The 19,522-nt window shown below is 31.1% G+C and overlaps 2 protein-coding genes across 13 annotated transcripts in view; one reads left to right on the forward strand and one right to left on the reverse strand.

The window, feature by feature from the left end:
• Nucleotides 1-11,477, reverse strand: part of LOC107437468 (uncharacterized) — a 35,104-nt gene extending 23,627 nt beyond the window's left edge. For 2 of the 9 annotated variants that reach the window (XM_087167317.1, XM_087167318.1), the window contains exons 1-4: nucleotides 11,152-11,292; nucleotides 10,872-10,910; nucleotides 3,334-6,060; nucleotides 46-194 (exon numbers count right to left, since the gene is read on the reverse strand). In XM_087167317.1, coding sequence (XP_087023443.1) covers nucleotides 46-194; nucleotides 3,334-5,971 — 2,787 coding nt within the window. In that variant the 5' untranslated portion in view covers nucleotides 5,972-6,060; nucleotides 10,872-10,910; nucleotides 11,152-11,292. Of the gene's footprint in view, nucleotides 1-45; nucleotides 195-3,333; nucleotides 6,061-10,849; nucleotides 10,911-11,151 lie in introns of all 9 variants that reach the window. The other 7 variants (XR_015435306.1, XM_087167315.1, XM_087167314.1 and 4 more) reach the window with 6 other exon arrangements.
• A 188-nt stretch (nucleotides 11,478-11,665) lies between these two features.
• Nucleotides 11,666-19,522, forward strand: part of LOC107437470 (Fanconi anemia group A protein homolog) — a 73,493-nt gene continuing 65,636 nt past the window's right edge. For 2 of the 4 annotated variants that reach the window (XM_016049483.4, XM_043054142.3), the window contains exons 1-3: nucleotides 11,700-11,964; nucleotides 14,700-14,789; nucleotides 16,831-16,904. In XM_016049483.4, coding sequence (XP_015904969.1) covers nucleotides 11,860-11,964; nucleotides 14,700-14,789; nucleotides 16,831-16,904 — 269 coding nt within the window. In that variant the 5' untranslated portion in view covers nucleotides 11,700-11,859. Of the gene's footprint in view, nucleotides 11,965-14,699; nucleotides 14,790-16,830; nucleotides 16,905-19,522 lie in introns of all 4 variants that reach the window. The other 2 variants (XM_071185356.2, XM_087167319.1) reach the window with 2 other exon arrangements.

The raw sequence follows: 19,522 nt of genomic DNA on the forward strand, positions 1-19,522 counted from the left end.
AAATAGTATCAATGCTGTAAATAATAATAATAATAATAATATTACCTCATGAGTGAGGAATATAGATTTCCCTCTGGTGATTTTCAAAACAATCTGGATGTAATCATTATCACGGGTAACATTTATGGTTTGAAAATGACAGGTGAACACTCGGGGAGGAACTTTTACTTTTTCCTCAGCACGTCCTTCCTTTTCTAAAATAATAAACATTTTTTTTTATTAAAAAAAAACTCTGCATAACATGTCATAGAATAAAATTACTAAAGTTAGAGAAAAATACTGAGTTGTCAATGTTTAGGACAGAATGGTCAATTCTGTCCTAATTATTCAAATTATGTCACAATTAAAAATAAGTATTGTGGAAAATAAAGTTACTTTTTGCACAGGAAAAATGAAGCTAAAGTTATTGTTTTATTAAAAAAAAAGTTGATTATTATTTTTAATACTGTACTATTTATCTTTATGCAAAAACATTATTTAACAGCATTAAAATCATATTTAGTCATATTTAAAGGTATTCACTTTTGTTGTTCATTGAATTGTGGAGATTCACAAATTATAAATCTTTTCCTATTATATCATTCTAATTTAACAAGTTAAAGCAAATTGTGTAAAAAGTATCAAATATTTATTAATCTATACAATTATTATGTGGACAATTGTTACGCATATAGAATTAAATTACCTTTCACCAATGTTCAAGGTTTTGGACACTTTAAGACAGTTTAGGACAGTAAAATCCATGTGTCCTGTCCAAAATAAGTTTAGGAAGTCCAAAATCCCAACACTGGAAAAATATTGTGGTGCCTCAATATAATGTGCTTTATTCTATCCCACATTTAAGAACTTTTTTAAATCTTAAAAATGTCTTACAATAGAGGATTCCTAAACCTTTCTAAGACGAGCCCCCCCCCCCGCACAACAAGATATAAAAAATTGTCATAATAAATTTTATAATATTAGGACAGATGCAAAATTTATGGAAGCCTATAGTAACTTTAATGTACTACATTTTTTAAACCCCTTTAGTAGTATAACTGTTATTAACCAATCAGTATTGCACCGCTTTTAGAAAAAGAACTAAAAGTGTTCTCTCTTCCAAAGAAGGAACTAACGTCTTCTTTTTTCAAAAGGGCTATTTTTACACAACGACAACTTTATGTTCATGCTAACAGTATTCTTAAAAAGCACATGCAATATTATTACAGGGTAGGGACAGGGCCGTCTTAATAGCAAGCAGGACCCCCGGGCACAGAAATGTTTTGGGCCCCTCTTACATTTCATACTGTTTAAAATAGAACTAAAAAACTTCACATGCATAAAATTAAGCACTTTAAAGATATGCAATAATTTTAACAAAGTTAAACACATTTTTACAGCCCGAAAACTCAATGCACATAAAATAAGGCATTTTTAAACTAGGCATACTTTTTCTTAAAAAAATGAGATGCTAACAAATTGCAATCCTCAAATAGTAAGTAATTTTCAAAACCAAGAAGCTAATTAAAATAAGTAAATTAAAAAGCATAGGGGTATAAAATTCTTCTTTGTATTTTATTTTGTAACCGTCACTGAACAGCCGACCCAATTTTTGGGTTTACGACTACCAATGTTCAATTCCGCGGCCTTACAATTTTGAACCAATCCAGAAGACAAGGAAACTCCTGGATCAGTACCCCCAGAGGTAGGACTTGTTATGGGAACTTTCATGGAGGACTTTGTGACTCAACAGATTTAACGTGCACCAGTCACCATTTACTACAAGGGGAGTTTTCGGCCGGCGGAGATCGAACCCACGACCTCTTATACATGGGCCCAGTGCCCTACCAACCAGGCTATCCCGGTTAAGGGTTAAACAATTTTTTCATTTTTTATTGTAACCGTCATTGAACAGCTGACCAAATTTTTGGGTTTACGACTTCTAATGTTCAACTCTGTAGCCTTTTACTTTTGAACTCAATATAATAAACAAAGGAGCTCTTGTATCAAGTATTGGGGGAATTTTGCATTCATGGAGTACTTTTTCAGTGGAACTAACCCGCATTTACCTTACATGGAGATGAAGACCACGTGAGCCTCCCATGGTTAGTCTGACGGCAAAAGGACTCTAACCCATGATCCGTCTGTCACTGAGGATATTTCAAGTCAGCACTGTGGTCTGTGCAAGCCGGATGCAGATTCGTATCGACCAGCCATCATTGAATTCGAACCCGGTCCAACTCATTGGAAGACGTACGCTCTATCCCCTGAGGCATCGCGACTAGGGTATAGCAATTAAAAAAATTCAAACCAGTTTAAAAGTTGCTGTCGTATGATTCGAAACACTTTAAATTACTTTAATTAACTATAAATACTAAACAGAGTTGGTTGTCAAGCATATTTAGTTGTTGTTGTAGTTCATTTATGTCACACTGGAGCTGCAGAATGGGCTATTGGCGACGGTCTGGGAAACATCCCTGAGGATGATCCGAAGACATGCCATCACAATTTTGATCCTCTGATGAGGGGATGGCACCTCCGCTTCAGTAGCCCAATGACCTGCGAGCGAAGTCGAGCACTTTATGGTCGAACAGTTTAACGAAGATACCGCACATCCTCGCACAGCCCATACCGCACATCCTCGGTCCCTATGCAGACTGATCCTAATGGTTACCCATTCTCACACTGACCGTAGCCAGTGATGCTTGACTTCGGTAATCTCAAGCATATTCAGAGACATTATCACTTAGGGAGTTCAGCACCTAAAAACTTCATTTTAACGAAGAAAAATAGATTTCGGCTGACTTTTTATTTTTCCTAGTGATAAACTATTCAAACTATTGGTGTTTGCATGGTAATCGATCACTGTTCTTAGAAAAAAAATTCACACTTTTTACTCTAGTATATATCCCAGAAAGCATGCAACCTTACAGCTATTTTCTGTTAGAATTTTCTTCTTATTGTCGAACGAAAGTGTTTGTACTAAAAACCTTTTTTTAATAAGCCAAAAATATTGCAGTTTTTAAACCTTTCATCCTAAAAGGATTACAAATTATTTTTTAAGATTTTTTTTTAAAATAAGTGTTGTCACTTAGGTCCATAATGGGTCTCACCCATTTTTTTTCTATGATGAAAACACTGATAGAACCATGTGAAAAGCACGGCTTTGCATTATACGTGGTGAAAAATGACATGGCAAAGAAAAAAAATCTCATTTTCAAAAAGGCAAAATTAAGCACTAATGGAAAAAAAGAACCTTTAAAGGCTTTTAAAATTTAAAAATGATACGCAACTTACAGCAATTTTTGACAACAAAAAAAATTATATAACTTTAATACAATCATACAAACTTACTCTTAGCTGCCAACAGGATTTTTGAATAACCAGGAATATCAGCATAATTTTCTGAATAATGATTTTTGAAGATGTTGTTGGGCTTCTTTGTTTGTCTATTATTATTTAAGCACAGTTTTTTATCCGTTTTAGATGAATTCTTTATTTGGTTTAGGGTTATATTTTCTCTTGATGTCGAAAAGGAAAGTTTTTGATTGAAACTTTGTATCACAGTTGCGCAGTTTGGGTTTACAACAGTGGCTGTAGATTCACTAGATGATATGCACTTTTTATTCACAGAGTGAGTTTCAGTTATTCGTGAAGGGGATGAACAAGAAAAAATAGGCGACCCTACGGAGAGAGGCATTTGTGCACAGTTGATGGCCAATGAACCGTCGTGCGTTAACATATTTTCCATATTGCAGACACTACTAGAAATGGGTGAGGCTTTAAGGCTATTGGCAGAACTCTTTAACTGCTTATTGCACATTTTAGGAATTTTCCATCGCATTTTAGCTTTTGAGTTGATTATTTTCATGTACTTTCTTAAAATACGTCTTCCCAAAAAGATGATGTATGATTCAGATTTAAGGCTACTTTTTACGGATTTACACAATTTTTCAGATTTCGTTGAAAAGTTTTTTGTTCTATGAATTAGTAAGTTTGCTCGATCACCCGAAGAATCCTTTGCATTCTCATCGATATCTTTCCTTTTAATATTTTCAGTGATGCATATTTCAGATTTAATATTTACATAGCACACATTATTTGGTATACATTGTTCTAAAACAGGAGGCTTGCTGATAGCATTCTTTGTTTCATCAGCGGGGACTAATTGTAGATCAGCTTCCGAATCATCGTCGACTTTATCGATATCGCAGAAGCTCTGAATGTCATTACTCTTTTCGACTCCAACCTCGAGAGTTTCAAAATTGTCATCAAGAGTTAAGATTTTTTCAAGGTTTCCATTATCGTCGGAATAGTTCCTTTTACAGTCTTCAAGCAAAGATGATGACAGGGAATAATCTTCGTCACAAATGAAATGGGAATTCACGGGAGGGAAAAAATCTTTAAACGATTCATCACTTTTGACGTTTGATGTGTCGGCTGTCGTTGAACTGTCTTTAACAGAACTAAACGATGATTCGCACTGTTCTAACACGGGAGGACATTCCAGCGGGGCATTTGAGGAGTGGATCTCTTTTACCGCTGTCAACAAAGGCAAATTCTTAGAGTCATTATCACAGGAAGTAGAGACGATTACTTCGGCACCCACTTCTTCAACACATGGGTCAATAGTATCTGCAACGTCAAAAAACGTTGATGAACAATCGACAATTTCACTAATATGGTTGTCGACATCGCTATGCAAATTTACATCGAAATTTAACACTTCAGTTTGTATTGCATTGCAAGTAGAGGATAAATCTACTATATTGTTAGTATCTTTTTCAGGAGTCAAAACCTCTTTGGAAAGAACTGGAAACGTATTATAATTAGGAAAATCAATATCTAACGTCTCATCGGCTGTTATAATAATACTCTTTTCGAGCACTGGTGGATTTGAATCTTCCTCTTCCAATTTATCTTCAAAATTCAGCAAGGAATGAATCTTTGATCGCGTCAGATACGACTTATTGCACCTTTTAAAATTAGACTTGCCAGGAGATTCACTTGGCAGTTTTGTATAAATTTGGCCACTGGCTGTGGAACTTTTATTCGTCTTGGCAGGCTTTTCCCCAGATACTTTGCCAAAAGCGGAACACGAAGCAGCTTGCCTTACATCGAGCTGTCTCAAGATATTATCCGGAGAAAAGTTTTTAGCCCATTTAATTTCATGCAAAGATTCATACAATCTTTCAATTTCAGGACGACGTCTCCTATTGCATTCGTTTTTATGAGCCATGTTTTCTTGAAAAGAACATTCGTTTCCATGAGCCATGTCCTCTTGAAATGAACATTCCTTTTCGTGAGCCATGTTCTCTTGAAATGAACATTCGTTTTCACGAGCCACGTTCTCTTGAAAGGATACCTTCGACATTTGGACTTGCCTGATGGGTGTTTGAGCATTATTGCTATCAACGAAAGTTTTCACCTTAGTGCGAGATATAACTGTCTTTTCTTCAACCGTTTGTTCACCTATTTCATTATATTGTCTACTAACCACAACAGTTGTGCAGGTGGCAGTGCAATCACAGCTGCATGCTTTTCTGCGTATGTTGCGTCGCAGATTGTGCCGGAAGGGCAACACAGCATTCATGTCCAAAGGATGCGAGAGTCTACTACTCAGTAATGCTTCATGTTGAAAAGTCGAAGGTGACATATCATCTAAAGTTTCAATAGAATTGATTTCGTGTGACACCTGAGCGGGAGGATTTATATCTTTATCACTCATGCAAGACACATTACTAGACGCAGAAGAGCCAGAAGAGTTGCGACATCTTTTCACCATCTTGCCAATAGACTCGTCTTTTCTAAGTCGCTTGCGACCAGAGAAACTTGAGTGTTGAGACGAATTTGAGCAATACAGGGTTGAGTCGCTCGAAGAAGAGGAGAAGGAATTACATCGAGACCAGTTTGACTGACTGTTGATGATTCCGTTACTCATAGAAAGCTCGACAGAACTTTGTTCCATTTTTCTGGATATTCTTCTGTTCATTTTTGAAAAATGAAAGAATTAACTTCAAACTTAAGACAGGTCGACAGAACTGTTTGATATGATCCAATTTCCCTCTTTCATCTGTAAACCTAAAGGGGGAAAAAAGCAAAAAACATTTTAGATATTATATAGTAATGAAATTTTATGCAATCTATATTATAAGTAAATTTTATATTATCTGCAAAGATTTGAAAAACAACCCAAAGAGAATATTTTAAGAAAAACTAAATATAATCAGGAGTGATTGTAAGCCCAACACAAAAATTCGAAAAATCTTTTGAGTAAAATCATTAAATACCCCACTTTAAAAAATTAAAGTCCCGCTGTGGACTGATCGTTAAGACACGGTTCCCAGCAGATCATTGAAGTCAAGCATCACTGGCTGCGATCAGTGGGTGGGCGGGTGTCCACGACGATAAGTCTGCGTAGGGATCAAGGGTGTGCGGTATTGGTCCTCGTTTAACTGTAATACAGTAAAGTGCTCGATTTCGAGTGCAGGTAGCCGGGTTACTCAAGTAGGGGTGTCATCCCCTCTGCACAGGATTGAAATTGTGATGGCATGTTTTCGGATCATTCTCAGGTCCCATTGTGCAGCTCTAGTGCGAGGTAAATGAATAAAAACAGCAACAACAAAAATTTATATCTTTATAAATTTAATTCATTGATATTTTCAAACATTCAAAATAAATTATATGCAGCATAATTTAAATGAATAATTATGCATAAGTTTACTTTTATTTCTAATCACATTTATTATTCTACCAAAAAAATAATTACAAATGAAAGAGAAGTCAAGTATAAATTCTAGTTCTCTAGTTCTAATATTTTTAAATAAAATATAAAAGAATTTTTATACATAAATGTGATCAATGATTTCTTGAATTTCCGGATTGCAATTAGCGAATAATCCGGAAATCTGTAGCTCTTCTGGAGCACAATCATCCCTGTGTAATAAAAAAAAAATTTGGTAAAATTAAAATTTACTTTAGCAGAAAGTTCTCAAAACTGTGACATATGTCTCATAACAGATGCACATGCAAACTCGCAAATATTTTATTAAATACGTAAAATGATTGGTGCTTGCATAGGCTATGGTCTGATGATAAGCAGAAATGAGTTGTGGTTCAATGAATAGTGAAAACGTTTAATAGAACAAGATGAAAACTACGCTTTTGCATAATACATGATAAAGAAGAAAAAAAAATCTCATTTTTGAAAAGGGAATATAAAGTAATTATTAAAAATCCCCAATGAAAAAAAAAGCATATTTAAAGGGCTTTTAAAAAACGAAAATTGAAAACAAGTGCTTTTTAAAAATGTTACACACCATGAAACAAATGCAGAATTTACTTTCCTTCCATCTAAGAAATGCAGAATGCAAGTACTGCAACAAGGCTATTTATGGAGTGCACATATTTAACAAATAATGCAACTTTCCCTGATTTTTAAAATTAAAATAATACTTCCTGACAATTTAAGGTTTTCCTTATTCTCCTTGACCCATGGGAGCCCTTTGAATACCTAGTGCAAATTCCTCACAAAAAATTTAGTGTTCTTTTTTTTTAATTAATTACAAAAATGCAGAACATTTTGTTATACATACATATGACAGATAAATATAAACTTGAAAATGTTAAGTTTTCAACAAAAATATACAATAATAAAACAAACGGAAGTTATAGCTGAGTATGCTTAGGAAAATGGAGATTCTACGAATCAAAGTTTAAGTTATAAAGTAAGACTTTTTGAGTTTTAAGAAAGATAAACAAAATTTTTTTTTTCTCCAAGCTCATAAAATTTCTATGAAGAATGGGATACAGGATTATTTTTTCCATTCCATTCTTTTTAACTGGTTCAATGCAATATTGAAAGTATTTGAATAATTATAATTTAAAATTAAGAGTTAAGTCTACACAATTTATGAAGCTTACAAAAAGATTTAAAAAAAAAAAAATGCAATATAAAACTTAAACTTAAGGGTTTTAAACAGTTTAAGACAGTTTTGGACAGGATGGTTTAAACCATAGATTAATCTATTCAGTTCTAAACCTTGCCATCTCTCTATAAAAAATATTTTACATTTGTGTCTAGGTAATAAAGAAAATCTAATTTGATAATACTTGAAAATAAATGAGCGGCTGATTCTGCAATAAAGGGAAAATTAATTGTATGTTACTTATTAAAAAATAAAACATTGATTGAAAAAAGTGTAAAAAATTATACTAAAATATTTCAAAGTTATACATTATCAGAATAAATCATCAGAAGAGTTTAAAAGTGTGAATTTTATTTCATTTTTGAGGTGAATGGCAAAATGGGCGTTTTAAGAGAACGCCATACCACGTAAGAAAATATGTGGTGGGATATCTCTCTCATAGAATTTCAAGCTTCATATTTTATTTTATAACCGATGGTGAACAGGTTGTCTAGCCAATTCTTTCAATAATCACCTTTTAAGTACTTTTTAAGCACTCAAATAGTTTAAAGAGCTATATACATTAACAAAATGCAAAATAATTTTCAAAGACTTTACATGATCATGATAAAATAATCAGTTTCTGACAAAAAGAACTCTTTTCTTGATTACATTAGCCACCATAAATAGATAGAGATCTTTTGGTTAGATATCAGAGTGTCGAAAATGAAGCTGAAGCCAGAAATTGAGAATATCTTGCAAAATGCTGCAGAGTTATACATGAGAGTGCAACAATCTCACCAAATTCAGCTCAGTAGATGGACTTGCAAGTATTTTCACCAAAAATGTAAAATGATTGGCGCTTTCATGTGCTATAGACGGTTAGAACGCCGAAATGTGCTATGGTTGAATGAATTGTGAAAACGTCGAATAGAACAATGAGGAAAACGTGGTTTTGTATACGTGGTGAAAATTGACATGGTAAAGAACTCGACGGAATTGACATGGTACTAGAAAACGTGGTTTTGTATACATGGTGAAAATCGACATGGTAAAGAAAAAAGTATCACTTTCGAAAATAAAGCACTTTTAAAAAATAATCAATGAAAAAAGCACCTTTAAGGGCTTTTAAAAAACAAAAATATGCACTTTTAAGCACTTTTTAAAAACACTACGCACCCTGGTGAACAGCCTACCCAATTTTGGGTTTACGACTAAAAATTTTAATCCCAATACAGAAGAGAAGGGAGGTCCTGGATCCGTACCCCCAGAGGTATTGATTTATTATGGGAACTTGAAGGATTTTGCAACCCCAACAAATTTAACGCACATCAATCACCATTTATTACACAGGGAGTCTCTGGCCGGCGAGAATCGAACCCACGACCTCTCGGACATGAGCCAAGTGCCCTACCAACCGGGCTATCCTGGCCCATACTTCATATTTGTAAAAATTTTGAAGTTTGTCTGTAAAAATTAATAGCTACCTGCCTTAAATTTTTTTTTTTTTTTATTGATCCCATTAACTAGACAACAGGGTTGCAAAAAAAACCGGGTGTTTCTAGAAAAACCCAACCGGGGTGGGATTTTCTGGGTTTTAATGGGCTTTTCTGGTATTTTTGGGCTTTTCTGGGTTTTTTATGTTTTAATGGAGTTTTTTTTGAAAGAGAGGGCAGGGATAAGTACCTTATTTTAAAACAGCCTATTTTAATATTGATAAAGTTTAATTTTATAAATTGACTTAACATATAGGTAATTAAAAATTAATACAAATAAATTAATGCAAAAGTCTGAAAAAGTTTCCTCTGACATCACTATGCAAAATGTTATATTTACTCACACACATCACACATTTGAAACTTATTTTAACACAGGATTACTTTTTATTTATATTTTAGTCTTAAAAAATATTTGAGGAAAATATTTTATTTGCAAAGAAAGCAAATGAAAGGCACTGACTAATCAATAGCCATACAGTCAAATCTAGCCAGCAAGGTGACTGACGTGTCTCCAACATAGTTAGTTTTTTCACCATAGGTTAGTTTTTTTAGGCTAGACTACATATATATTTAAATAGAATAGCTTTTCAACATAACAAAGGATAAAAAAGAAATCAATCTTAGAAGAACCCAGTAAAGCCCACTTTAGGGTGGGTTACCCAGTAAAACCCGGGCAGGTTTTACTGGGTAGGTGGGATTTTTGCAACCCTACTAGACAAGTATTGAAGCAATCATGCCTTGGTTATAATGCTATAGTGAATGAGAATGAAATTGTTTAGTATAGCTGAAATATCATGGTTAAATATCCCATAGATTACGCTTTGAATGGTCACCATTTCGTAAAAGAAAAAAATATGAAACAAAATTCCCTGTATTTTCCTAGGTTGTAAATTCCCTGTTATTTTAGGTGATTTTTAAATTCCTTGTATTTTCCAGGTTTTTCCTGTGGATTGCCAAAAACTAATATTACAAAATAGACCTTAATATAATACACAGTGAACAGTTCTCAATTGGAAAAAATGTTTGCTTTTGTAAGAAAGCATATGCAAATTTCTAAACATTTCAAAATATTATTCCCCTGAAAATTAATGTTCAGTTTAAAACATATAGATGCTCTTAGATAAAATGACAATTACTTTTTTACAATAACATGTGGTTGCTACACATAATTATTTAAAAAAGAAAAGTTCCAAATTACAGTAATTACAAATCAGAATTAAAAATATATTACTTTATAAAGTTGAAACAATGATAGATCAAAGAAGCATAAATTGAATGAAAATTTTAAATATTTAGATATAGTAATCAGAATTGTAAACATATTGCTGCACAAAATTAAAAGAATGATAGAACAATAGATTTATTAATGTTTCATAAAATTAAATTATATGATCTTGTAAACTTAAGCAATAGAGTATTGAAGGGACTATCAAGAAATTTTGCATTACACATGTAAATACTCACATTAATCAAAAGATTCAATTACCTAAGTTTTATTGGTCTTTATTCGGATTTCGTCTTGAAACTGTGAGATACAAAATAAACATTAGATTCCAAAACAAACATAAGGACATATAATTATTAATTTATACTACTTGACATATATGATTTACAATAGAATAAAAACAAGTAGTACAAGTAAATATGTTATGTTGGATGATCGTATGAAGTAAATTGTATTGCGTTTCAAAAATGAAATCAAACGAGCATGAAGGTAAATTTGTGCTTTTTTTAAAAAAATATTAAAGCACATAGCCTTTACATACCTTTAAGAATCAAATGAGCAAATAAGAAAAAGATAATTTCCATTCAAATAAAGAAGCAATAACCTTGATTGCCCGATGTTTCTCACAGTTTTGGTAACACAGCATCACATCGGACAAATATTTGTACCCAAAATAAAAACTGAAACGTTCAAATTATGAAAACTGCGGTAACGCTTTGTATTTAAACAGTAATAAGATTAGAATATATTTTACAAGCATATGATTATTAGTAAACGATACGAATTTAATCTGCTTTTCACTTTTCTAAAATAATGCGATCGTATATTACACATATTGCTAAAAAGGGTATGTATGTTGTCAAAACTGATGCCACTTTTTGAAATCCACTTTCGACGAATAACTCTGAACTTAAGTGGACAAATACTTGAAAGAAAAATTCTGGAGAGATTTTTTTATGAATTTCAAAAAATTATCACGTAGTTAAATAAGGAAATTAATCCTTAAAATACAACTTATAATATTTTAAACATTATGTTTAAAAACTCGTAAACTTATTAATTTAAAGAATGGCAACTATGAATCGCGGCAAATTAGTTCTTGTTTTTAAATTTTGTTTTGTTGTCTAAGTATCTGTTGTCTAAATATCTTTATTTTGTTCTCTAAATTCGTCCTAACCTCACTTTAAAATGCATCAGTGTTCTTCGGCATGAATTTATAAATTCGTTTCTATTCATCACCATCTCAGTAATGACTTTCGAAAGGCATTATGTTGATAAAGCCATCGATACTTTTGTTATTGACATTTCTAAATCAATTTTAGAATATAATTTCGATCCCAAGTGTGATAAATTAGTTAGTAATATTCTCCTCTGTGCATTAGTTAATATTCTGTTGGCATAATTTTTCTTTTAGCAAAACGAGAATGTTCAAGAAAACAAACTGAAAAATAAATGGTTCCTACTTAAAAACGATTGGTTCCTTTTAAAATAGGTCGCATAAATACCTTTTGCATTTTTTGTACCTAGAATGTTCTACATTGTTTGCAGTTATAAATATATTTCCGTTAATAGGAATCTGAGGTATTACAAGATTTTTATTTTGAAGGCAAGACTGGGATATTTATCTGGTGGGCAGTAGAAATACATTAATTGGAAGCCACTTTTCCCGTTAAAAGTACCTTTTGTTTCACAGGGAAAACCTGGAAAATACAAGGAATTTAAAAATCATCAAAATTAACAGGCAGAGAATTTTCATTTTTTCCTTATAAACTGGGAATTTTGTTTCTTATTTTGTCTTTTAAAAGATGGCAACCACTCAAATCGTAATCTATATGATATTTCAGCTATACTAAGCTATTTCATTTACTATAGCATTATTTAAGTATTACATATTCATAAAGTTAGGAAAATAAAAAAAAAACTATAGTTCATTCAAAGACTGACAGGCAAAAAATAAAGTTTCAGGGAAAAATTCTGTAATTCAAAATATGTAATTTCCTCTTTCCCTGGTAGAACCTGTCCTGTTAGCAATTTTCCTCCTGTTTATCCAATGATAAGGAATTTTTGATAGGGTTGCTAGGTTTATTGATCTTTATGTGAATAACTGGTTTGCAGACAATAGTGGCTGAAACAACAGCAGAAAAATCAAAAGAGGAATTTTTACTGTTTTGTGATGTTGCCAAAAAAAAAGAAGAGCAAAAGAGTTTCTTAGTGTTTAATCCACAGCAGAAGAGATTAGATAATTTTTTTCGAAATATTTGCATGGAGAAAAAAAAAATTGTGGGAGGTTATAAAAATTGTCCTTATCCTCTCTCATGGTTACGCAAGAGTCGAAGGGGGGTTTTCAATCAATAAAAGCTTATTGGTTGAAAACCTCAATGAAGACTCTATTATTTCACAAAGGTGTGTGTATGATTATGTTTCATTTATAAATGGAATAAAAAAACATAGACATTAATGAAAAAATGCTAGATGCTGTGAAAGGATCTAGAGCAAGATGGAGACATGCATGAGAAGCAAAAAGAAAAACAAAGGAATAAAAAAGCTGAAATTTCTAGAAAACGAATTAAAGGAAAGATGGATGATTTGAAATTAAGTAAATCTAAATTGACCAAAACTGCTGCAACAGAACTGGATGTTCTTGATTCAGAAATTGTCAAACAACAAAATATGTTGAGAAATATTATATAACATAGGAGCCCCTGAATTTCTCCGGAAGCTTACAGTATTACAGAAATTAATTTAAAAATACTGAAAAAAAAAGATATTTTTGATTTTATTTTTCTCACAAGTTGCAATTTGTTCAACAAAACAATTTGTTCTTGTGGAATATAACATTTCTTTCAATTTGTTTTTGTAGTATATCTATTTCATTGAGGGACGAAAAAGCTGCTAGTTGCAAGCTTGTCCTCAGCCTTATTGAGAAGTGCTGTTACCAATTATTCACCAAATTTTAAAAAAATTATCAAGAGAAGTAAAATAAATGTGTTTATTTTGTATTTTTACTTATATATTCTTAATAAATATGATTTATGTAAAAAAAAATTTTTTAATACTTTTTAAATAGTACACATTTATTTGTGGCTCGCGAAAAATTTCAAATTTTGAAAAATGGCTTGACTCTCAAGGATCTTGGCCACCCCTGATTTATATGAACACCTCAAAGATTATGCTTCTGTTCCTTTTTTTTTACCCTAGCTGTGTTAAATACAGTCTTCAAATTTATAAGAAAATGAAAGAAATTTTCAGTAGGGAAGAAGCATTGAGAGTATTTAAGACATCATTTTAACAGTCTCATAAACTTTGTTGTCCAGATCAAAAGATGCCGCTGTCTGAATTATTTCACAAGATCAGTATCATTTTCTCTCCTTTCTTTGCAAAGATAAGGCAAAGTGACAAGAGGAAGATTGATTCTTTAGTAGTGAAATAACTTAACAATATTTTTAGTTATGGATTAGGAAAAAATTTACATGCTTTAGTGAAAAGTTGCATTTTTTTTCTTGCAATTTAAAGCAAAATTTTAAATTTTAGAAAAAGTAGCATCCAGTTTGGAGAGATAAAAAATAACGTTTCAGGGCCAAGATGACTGTCCGCGTCCTTTTACGGGAGTGTTTGCTTTGCGGAAAATGTACATAATAGTTTATTTGTAGAAGATTCCCAGGGAATTAAAAATATGTCCGTATTGAGAGGTGTCCGTTTTGCAGGAGTGTTCATAACAGGAGGTTTCACTCTTATATGTGTATATATATATGTATATTTATATATATGTATATTTATATATATGTATATTTATATATATGTATATATATATATATGTATATAGATATGCATACTTACATATATCCAGGGAGGAGAGCCCCCCTCCCCACTTTTGAGATACTTTCACTGTCTCTCGAAAAACAATGCATTTTTCTCCATTGCTACCACTTTCCGTAAACGGTACTGTTCTACTACTGTACAGCACCATCCAGTTAATAATTCTATTTGTTTAACATTGAATGCAAGCTAGTTTAGATTTTCCAGTTATGTTTTAAATGATGACGCTACATACTCTTTTATTATTTTAAGTAATCAATAATTTTTTTCCAGATCAATTTTATCAAACTATGCAGTTTCTTAAAATCATCTATGAGGTGGAATTTTAACTTTGAAGAGTTTTATAACTGTCTCTTGAATATTGTAAGTATAACTTTTTATATAATGTCAGAATAATGTAAAATAATCTTTAAGTGACTTTTAGACTCCAGTAACGTAGTTTTAATGTATATTCGAGGGGGGGGGTATCTCCTTTTGATATACATAATACGGTTAAAGTGTTATAATTCACTTATTTCATCGAATAACTAGTTATTTCAGGAAATAGCTAGACTAGTCATTTTTAATTATGTAACAGACGAAAAATTTCATACTTTACCTAGTTATTCTATGAAATAACTAATGATAGACAGTTAAGGTGAAAAATTAAAAGCTATTTTATAAATTAATTGATCTTAAATAGCTAAAATGTTTCCAAAAATACATTTTATCTCTAATGCGGATAATCAATTGATAAAAATATTAAGGAGAAGCTGATTATATAATTTACTATTGCTCATATTAGTAACTTTGTCTAAAGGCAACGGAATGAAGCATGCAAACACGCGTCCCTGCAAAGCAGCTATAAGATGTTCAAAACTGACTAAAAGTAGCTAGAACCAGTTCAAAGAACTTATGAGTTTCATATTTCCTACTTTAAAGATCAAGTAATCATTATTCTATAGAATACCTAGTTAAATCGAATATATATATATGGGTGATTCTTTTTAAACATGACAATTCGACCAAACAATTTCTTCAAATTTAAAGTCTTCAATATAATCTAAAAAAATTTTTGTATACTTCTTTAGTTACACTTATTAATATCTTACAGACAGCAGTGTAGTTTATTGACATTTGCTTGAGAAAAAAAAATAAAATTGAAATTCACCAAATCTTGAATTTTAAGTTATACATTTACATTACAAGCTAACATTTTAAGTTATTAATGAGTAACTCAACTTAAACCTTTATATTAGATGGACCATATATTGTTTAAATTAATTCTTTTTGTCCACTGTAGAAAGAATCAAAAAAATTTTTGTTGCTGATATGTACAGAATAAAATTGTGTATAATAATTAATCATTAAATAAATAACTTTGATTACATCCAAGCATATTACAATCATACATAAACTTGGTATTAGGTTAATTTTTGCTTTTCCTCCTTACAGTATTAGCAATTAAAAAAAATTTCTGGTAACACTTGAATGTCCTGGCATTCATAAGCCAGGATAATGACAAATTCACCATTTTATAGCATATAACTTTACTTTAATTTAATGTTTTGGCCTAAGAAGTTTATATTCTGCAGAAAACAACAGGATTTCTTAAAATAACTCAGATAATTCTATGTAGTTTGTTATTAATGATTTCAAGAAGCCAGGAAAATGACAACACCAATACCTACTCACATTGAAAAAAATTTTGAAATAAATTTTGAACCAGAAAATTGGTTCTTTATAAGACATGTTCATATAGGAAAGTATCTAAACAATCTATTAACATAAGATATTGATTGCTGGCTCTATCTATTTTGGTTATAAACCACTAAATAAAAGTAGCCCGGCAAATGACTGATTTTCTTGGGACAAACAAATTATCAACAGAAAAAATTATTTAAAAGAAGTTTTTGTAAATAATACCCTATGCGTATATTCTAGAAATGCTTACACCGGTTAAGATAAAAAAAAAAAAAAATTAGATATTGAAAAATTTGTTGGAAGTTTTGAAGCTAGTTATTATAGGAAACATTGTTTGTGACATGCCAGATACATGAAATTTTAAAGCTCAATTAAATTTTTTAACTATACAAAACAGTTAATGCTAGTGCAAAGTCATTTTAAATTTAAAAATGCTAACAGCAATGCTATTCACTAATTTTTTTTAAAAAAAGTTCTTGGAGCAAGGGACAGTGAATTGTCATATTTTGTGAGAATCATCCATATATTCTAACTGTTAAAATTACAAAAAGTGAATAATAAAAAACTTTTTATATCTACATCCTCCTTACCGTACAATAGCTCATTAAAATAACTAAGAATACAGCTATGAACATTAAAAATATTTGAATGTTGTGCTTCAACTTATTTTTATATAAAGCAATATACATACTGTTTACACTTCTCCATTCTACTATTTTAGCATCAAATGCGTTTAGAAGTACTTTGGAATCTTCATATTTTTCAAATTCTGCCGTTAGAAATATACTTATGCAAGTAAGCTTTCATATTTACTTTTCTTGTTTAATAGCTTATATTGTGTCATTAATCCCTTAACTTAAAACTTGAGATAATTGTTAAGTAAAGGGGTTCTAGTTATGTTATATTGTCAGCCCAATGGCAGAATCGCAGTGACACGGCGACATTGCCGCGGAATGTTAGAGTTCTTGTAGAAAGATTTTTCTTTTGAAAAGTAAAACAATTTAGTTTTCTTTTGTACAGAAATTTACTCATAATATTTGAATCATGCATTTAGATAATCACTTTTAGACAGGGCTTGCCAAGTGGGCCCACTTTGAACCCCCTCCCCCCCGGGTTTTATTGAATGGGCCCACCTTGAAAAACCCACTTGGAACACTAAGTGGATTTTTTCGAAAAAAAAACTGTTTTCATTAAAACTTATTGATGCACATTTAATTTTATATAATTTATTGTGCAGCATAAATTTGTCAAATATAATTTCGTGCTTCATATGTTTAAGTTTTTAATATTTGTAAAGTAAGAGAAACTTTAATCTATAATATTATATTACTATTGAAATCTTTAAGTGGGTTTTTTCTAAGAAAAAAACCACTTAAAAAATTTTTTACTAAGTGATACATCAAATTTAAACAGTTTTATTTTCTGGTTTTAAAAAAAATAATCTAAAACTTTTTATATATACTTTTTTTCATAATTTTGTAGATTAATTTTTTTTTTGAAATTAAAAATATAAATTTAAAATTATTATTCTAAAAATGAAGCCTTTTTCCATAGGTTAAATATTTGGGGAAAAAATGGGACCTGATACTCTTTATAAATATACGTCATTTTAATTTCACTTTCTATTAATCTTATTATAAAATCATGGAAGAGCATTAAATATTTATTTCAGTTTTATTTTATTAAAATTTAAAGTCGGATGAAATTTTAGTTTTTACGGATTATATAATTATATTAATAAATAATTATATATATTATATTAATAAATAAAATTATTTACACAGTAAAACTTTAAAGTTTACTAAATGAAGAAAAAAAAAATTTTCCTTGTGTTTTTTTTTTTTTCAAATAAAACCGAATTTTCCCTGGGTTTTTTCAAACCCTCCTTTTAGAGACTCTCGATTTACGCCAATAGTATCGTAAATCGATGTAATGTTTCTATTGTATTTTTCGCAGTTATCGATATTGATTTTCACATGGATTTTGAATATCTCGATATATTTCGAACAGTATGATTCGAATGATACGAAATTCGAATCGCATTCAAATCATACGGAATTCGAATCGTGCAATTGAGTATTTACTTTTTAAAGCAATAATTCTATCGAATTTTTGGCAGTTATAGCTATTGATTTTTTCATAGTTTTTTTAACCGATATGTTTTATGCGATAGTATTTATTATAACAACGTAATCTCGAAATGAAGCAAGCATTTGAGGAGCCTGATTCTCTTGATTCCATCATAAATTTTTTTTCCGGCTTTTACTGCAACGAATTTCATGATTTTTAATTATATTTTTTAGTGTGATAATTATTCACAAAATGCAAAGAAGGAAATAATTTGTATGTCCCTCTCACAAAATGCAAGAATATCACCCATAATATTAGAATAAAAAATTATTACATGTTTTATTAACCCCTTACCTGCCGAGTAAAAATTTATGTGATTCACTCCCCAGTGCCACCGTTTTTCGCTCAAGTGCGCTTTGTTACGTGGCGTTTTGGTGTGGGGGGGGGGAAAGATGCACGCTTTGCAATTTAAAAACAGTTTACTTTCACAAGAGAAGAAAAAGGAAAAAAAGAAAATACAAAACTTAAATTAAAGAATAAAAATACTATCTAAAAGATTTTGAAACTTAGCTGTTGTATGATAAATCCTGTAACATGGTTGGACACATAAACCAACATCACATTCATTGCACTGATAGCGGGATTCTCGACGAATATACACGGGAAACAAAAGCGAAAGAAGAATAAAGACGACCTTACTCAAATCGAAACACACAAGCAATAATTATTATGATATAACTTTTCCAACACATCCCTTTATCATTTCCTCTTCCCCTCCTCTGAAATTGGTTATACATACATTCATTGCAAACACTTCCATTGGTGAACACTTTCAAGGTCATTTTACTGCATGCTCAAGTCGGGGGTGTAGCTCTATTTAAACAGCGCAATGCAAAATATCGTACTTCTGGAAAGCGTATATATACGCCTGCGGCAGTTAGCGCATCGTCTGGCCGAGACGTATATATACACCAGTGGCAGTTAAGGGGTTAATAAAATATATATAGTCTTACAACACTTCTGTTATTTTAAATTTAAAACATATATGTTTGTTATTATTAAAAGTATCTTACAGAAATATAATGGTGATAGAGAGTTTTATCGCAGATAGCTCAAAAAACTTCTGCCACAGGGGTTGTTAGAAACAATAAAGAAGTTTTTATTCACAAAACATAGTGCAAATTTAAATTTGAGAATGTCTTTTTTTTTTCAATCTGTTTGTACTTAATTCATGTTAAATTGGATTGATAATTAAATTTGTTGATATTTATAGCCCCAAGCAAAATATTTTCTGATTAAATAGCTTTGAAGGGATGACAGAAAAATCAACAGATCATATTCAT

Source organism: Parasteatoda tepidariorum, chromosome 7, assembly GCF_982258835.1.
Source record: "Parasteatoda tepidariorum strain Cologne lab strain chromosome 7, Ptep-v5.0, whole genome shotgun sequence".
Classification (NCBI taxonomy): domain Eukaryota; kingdom Metazoa; phylum Arthropoda; class Arachnida; order Araneae; family Theridiidae; genus Parasteatoda; species Parasteatoda tepidariorum.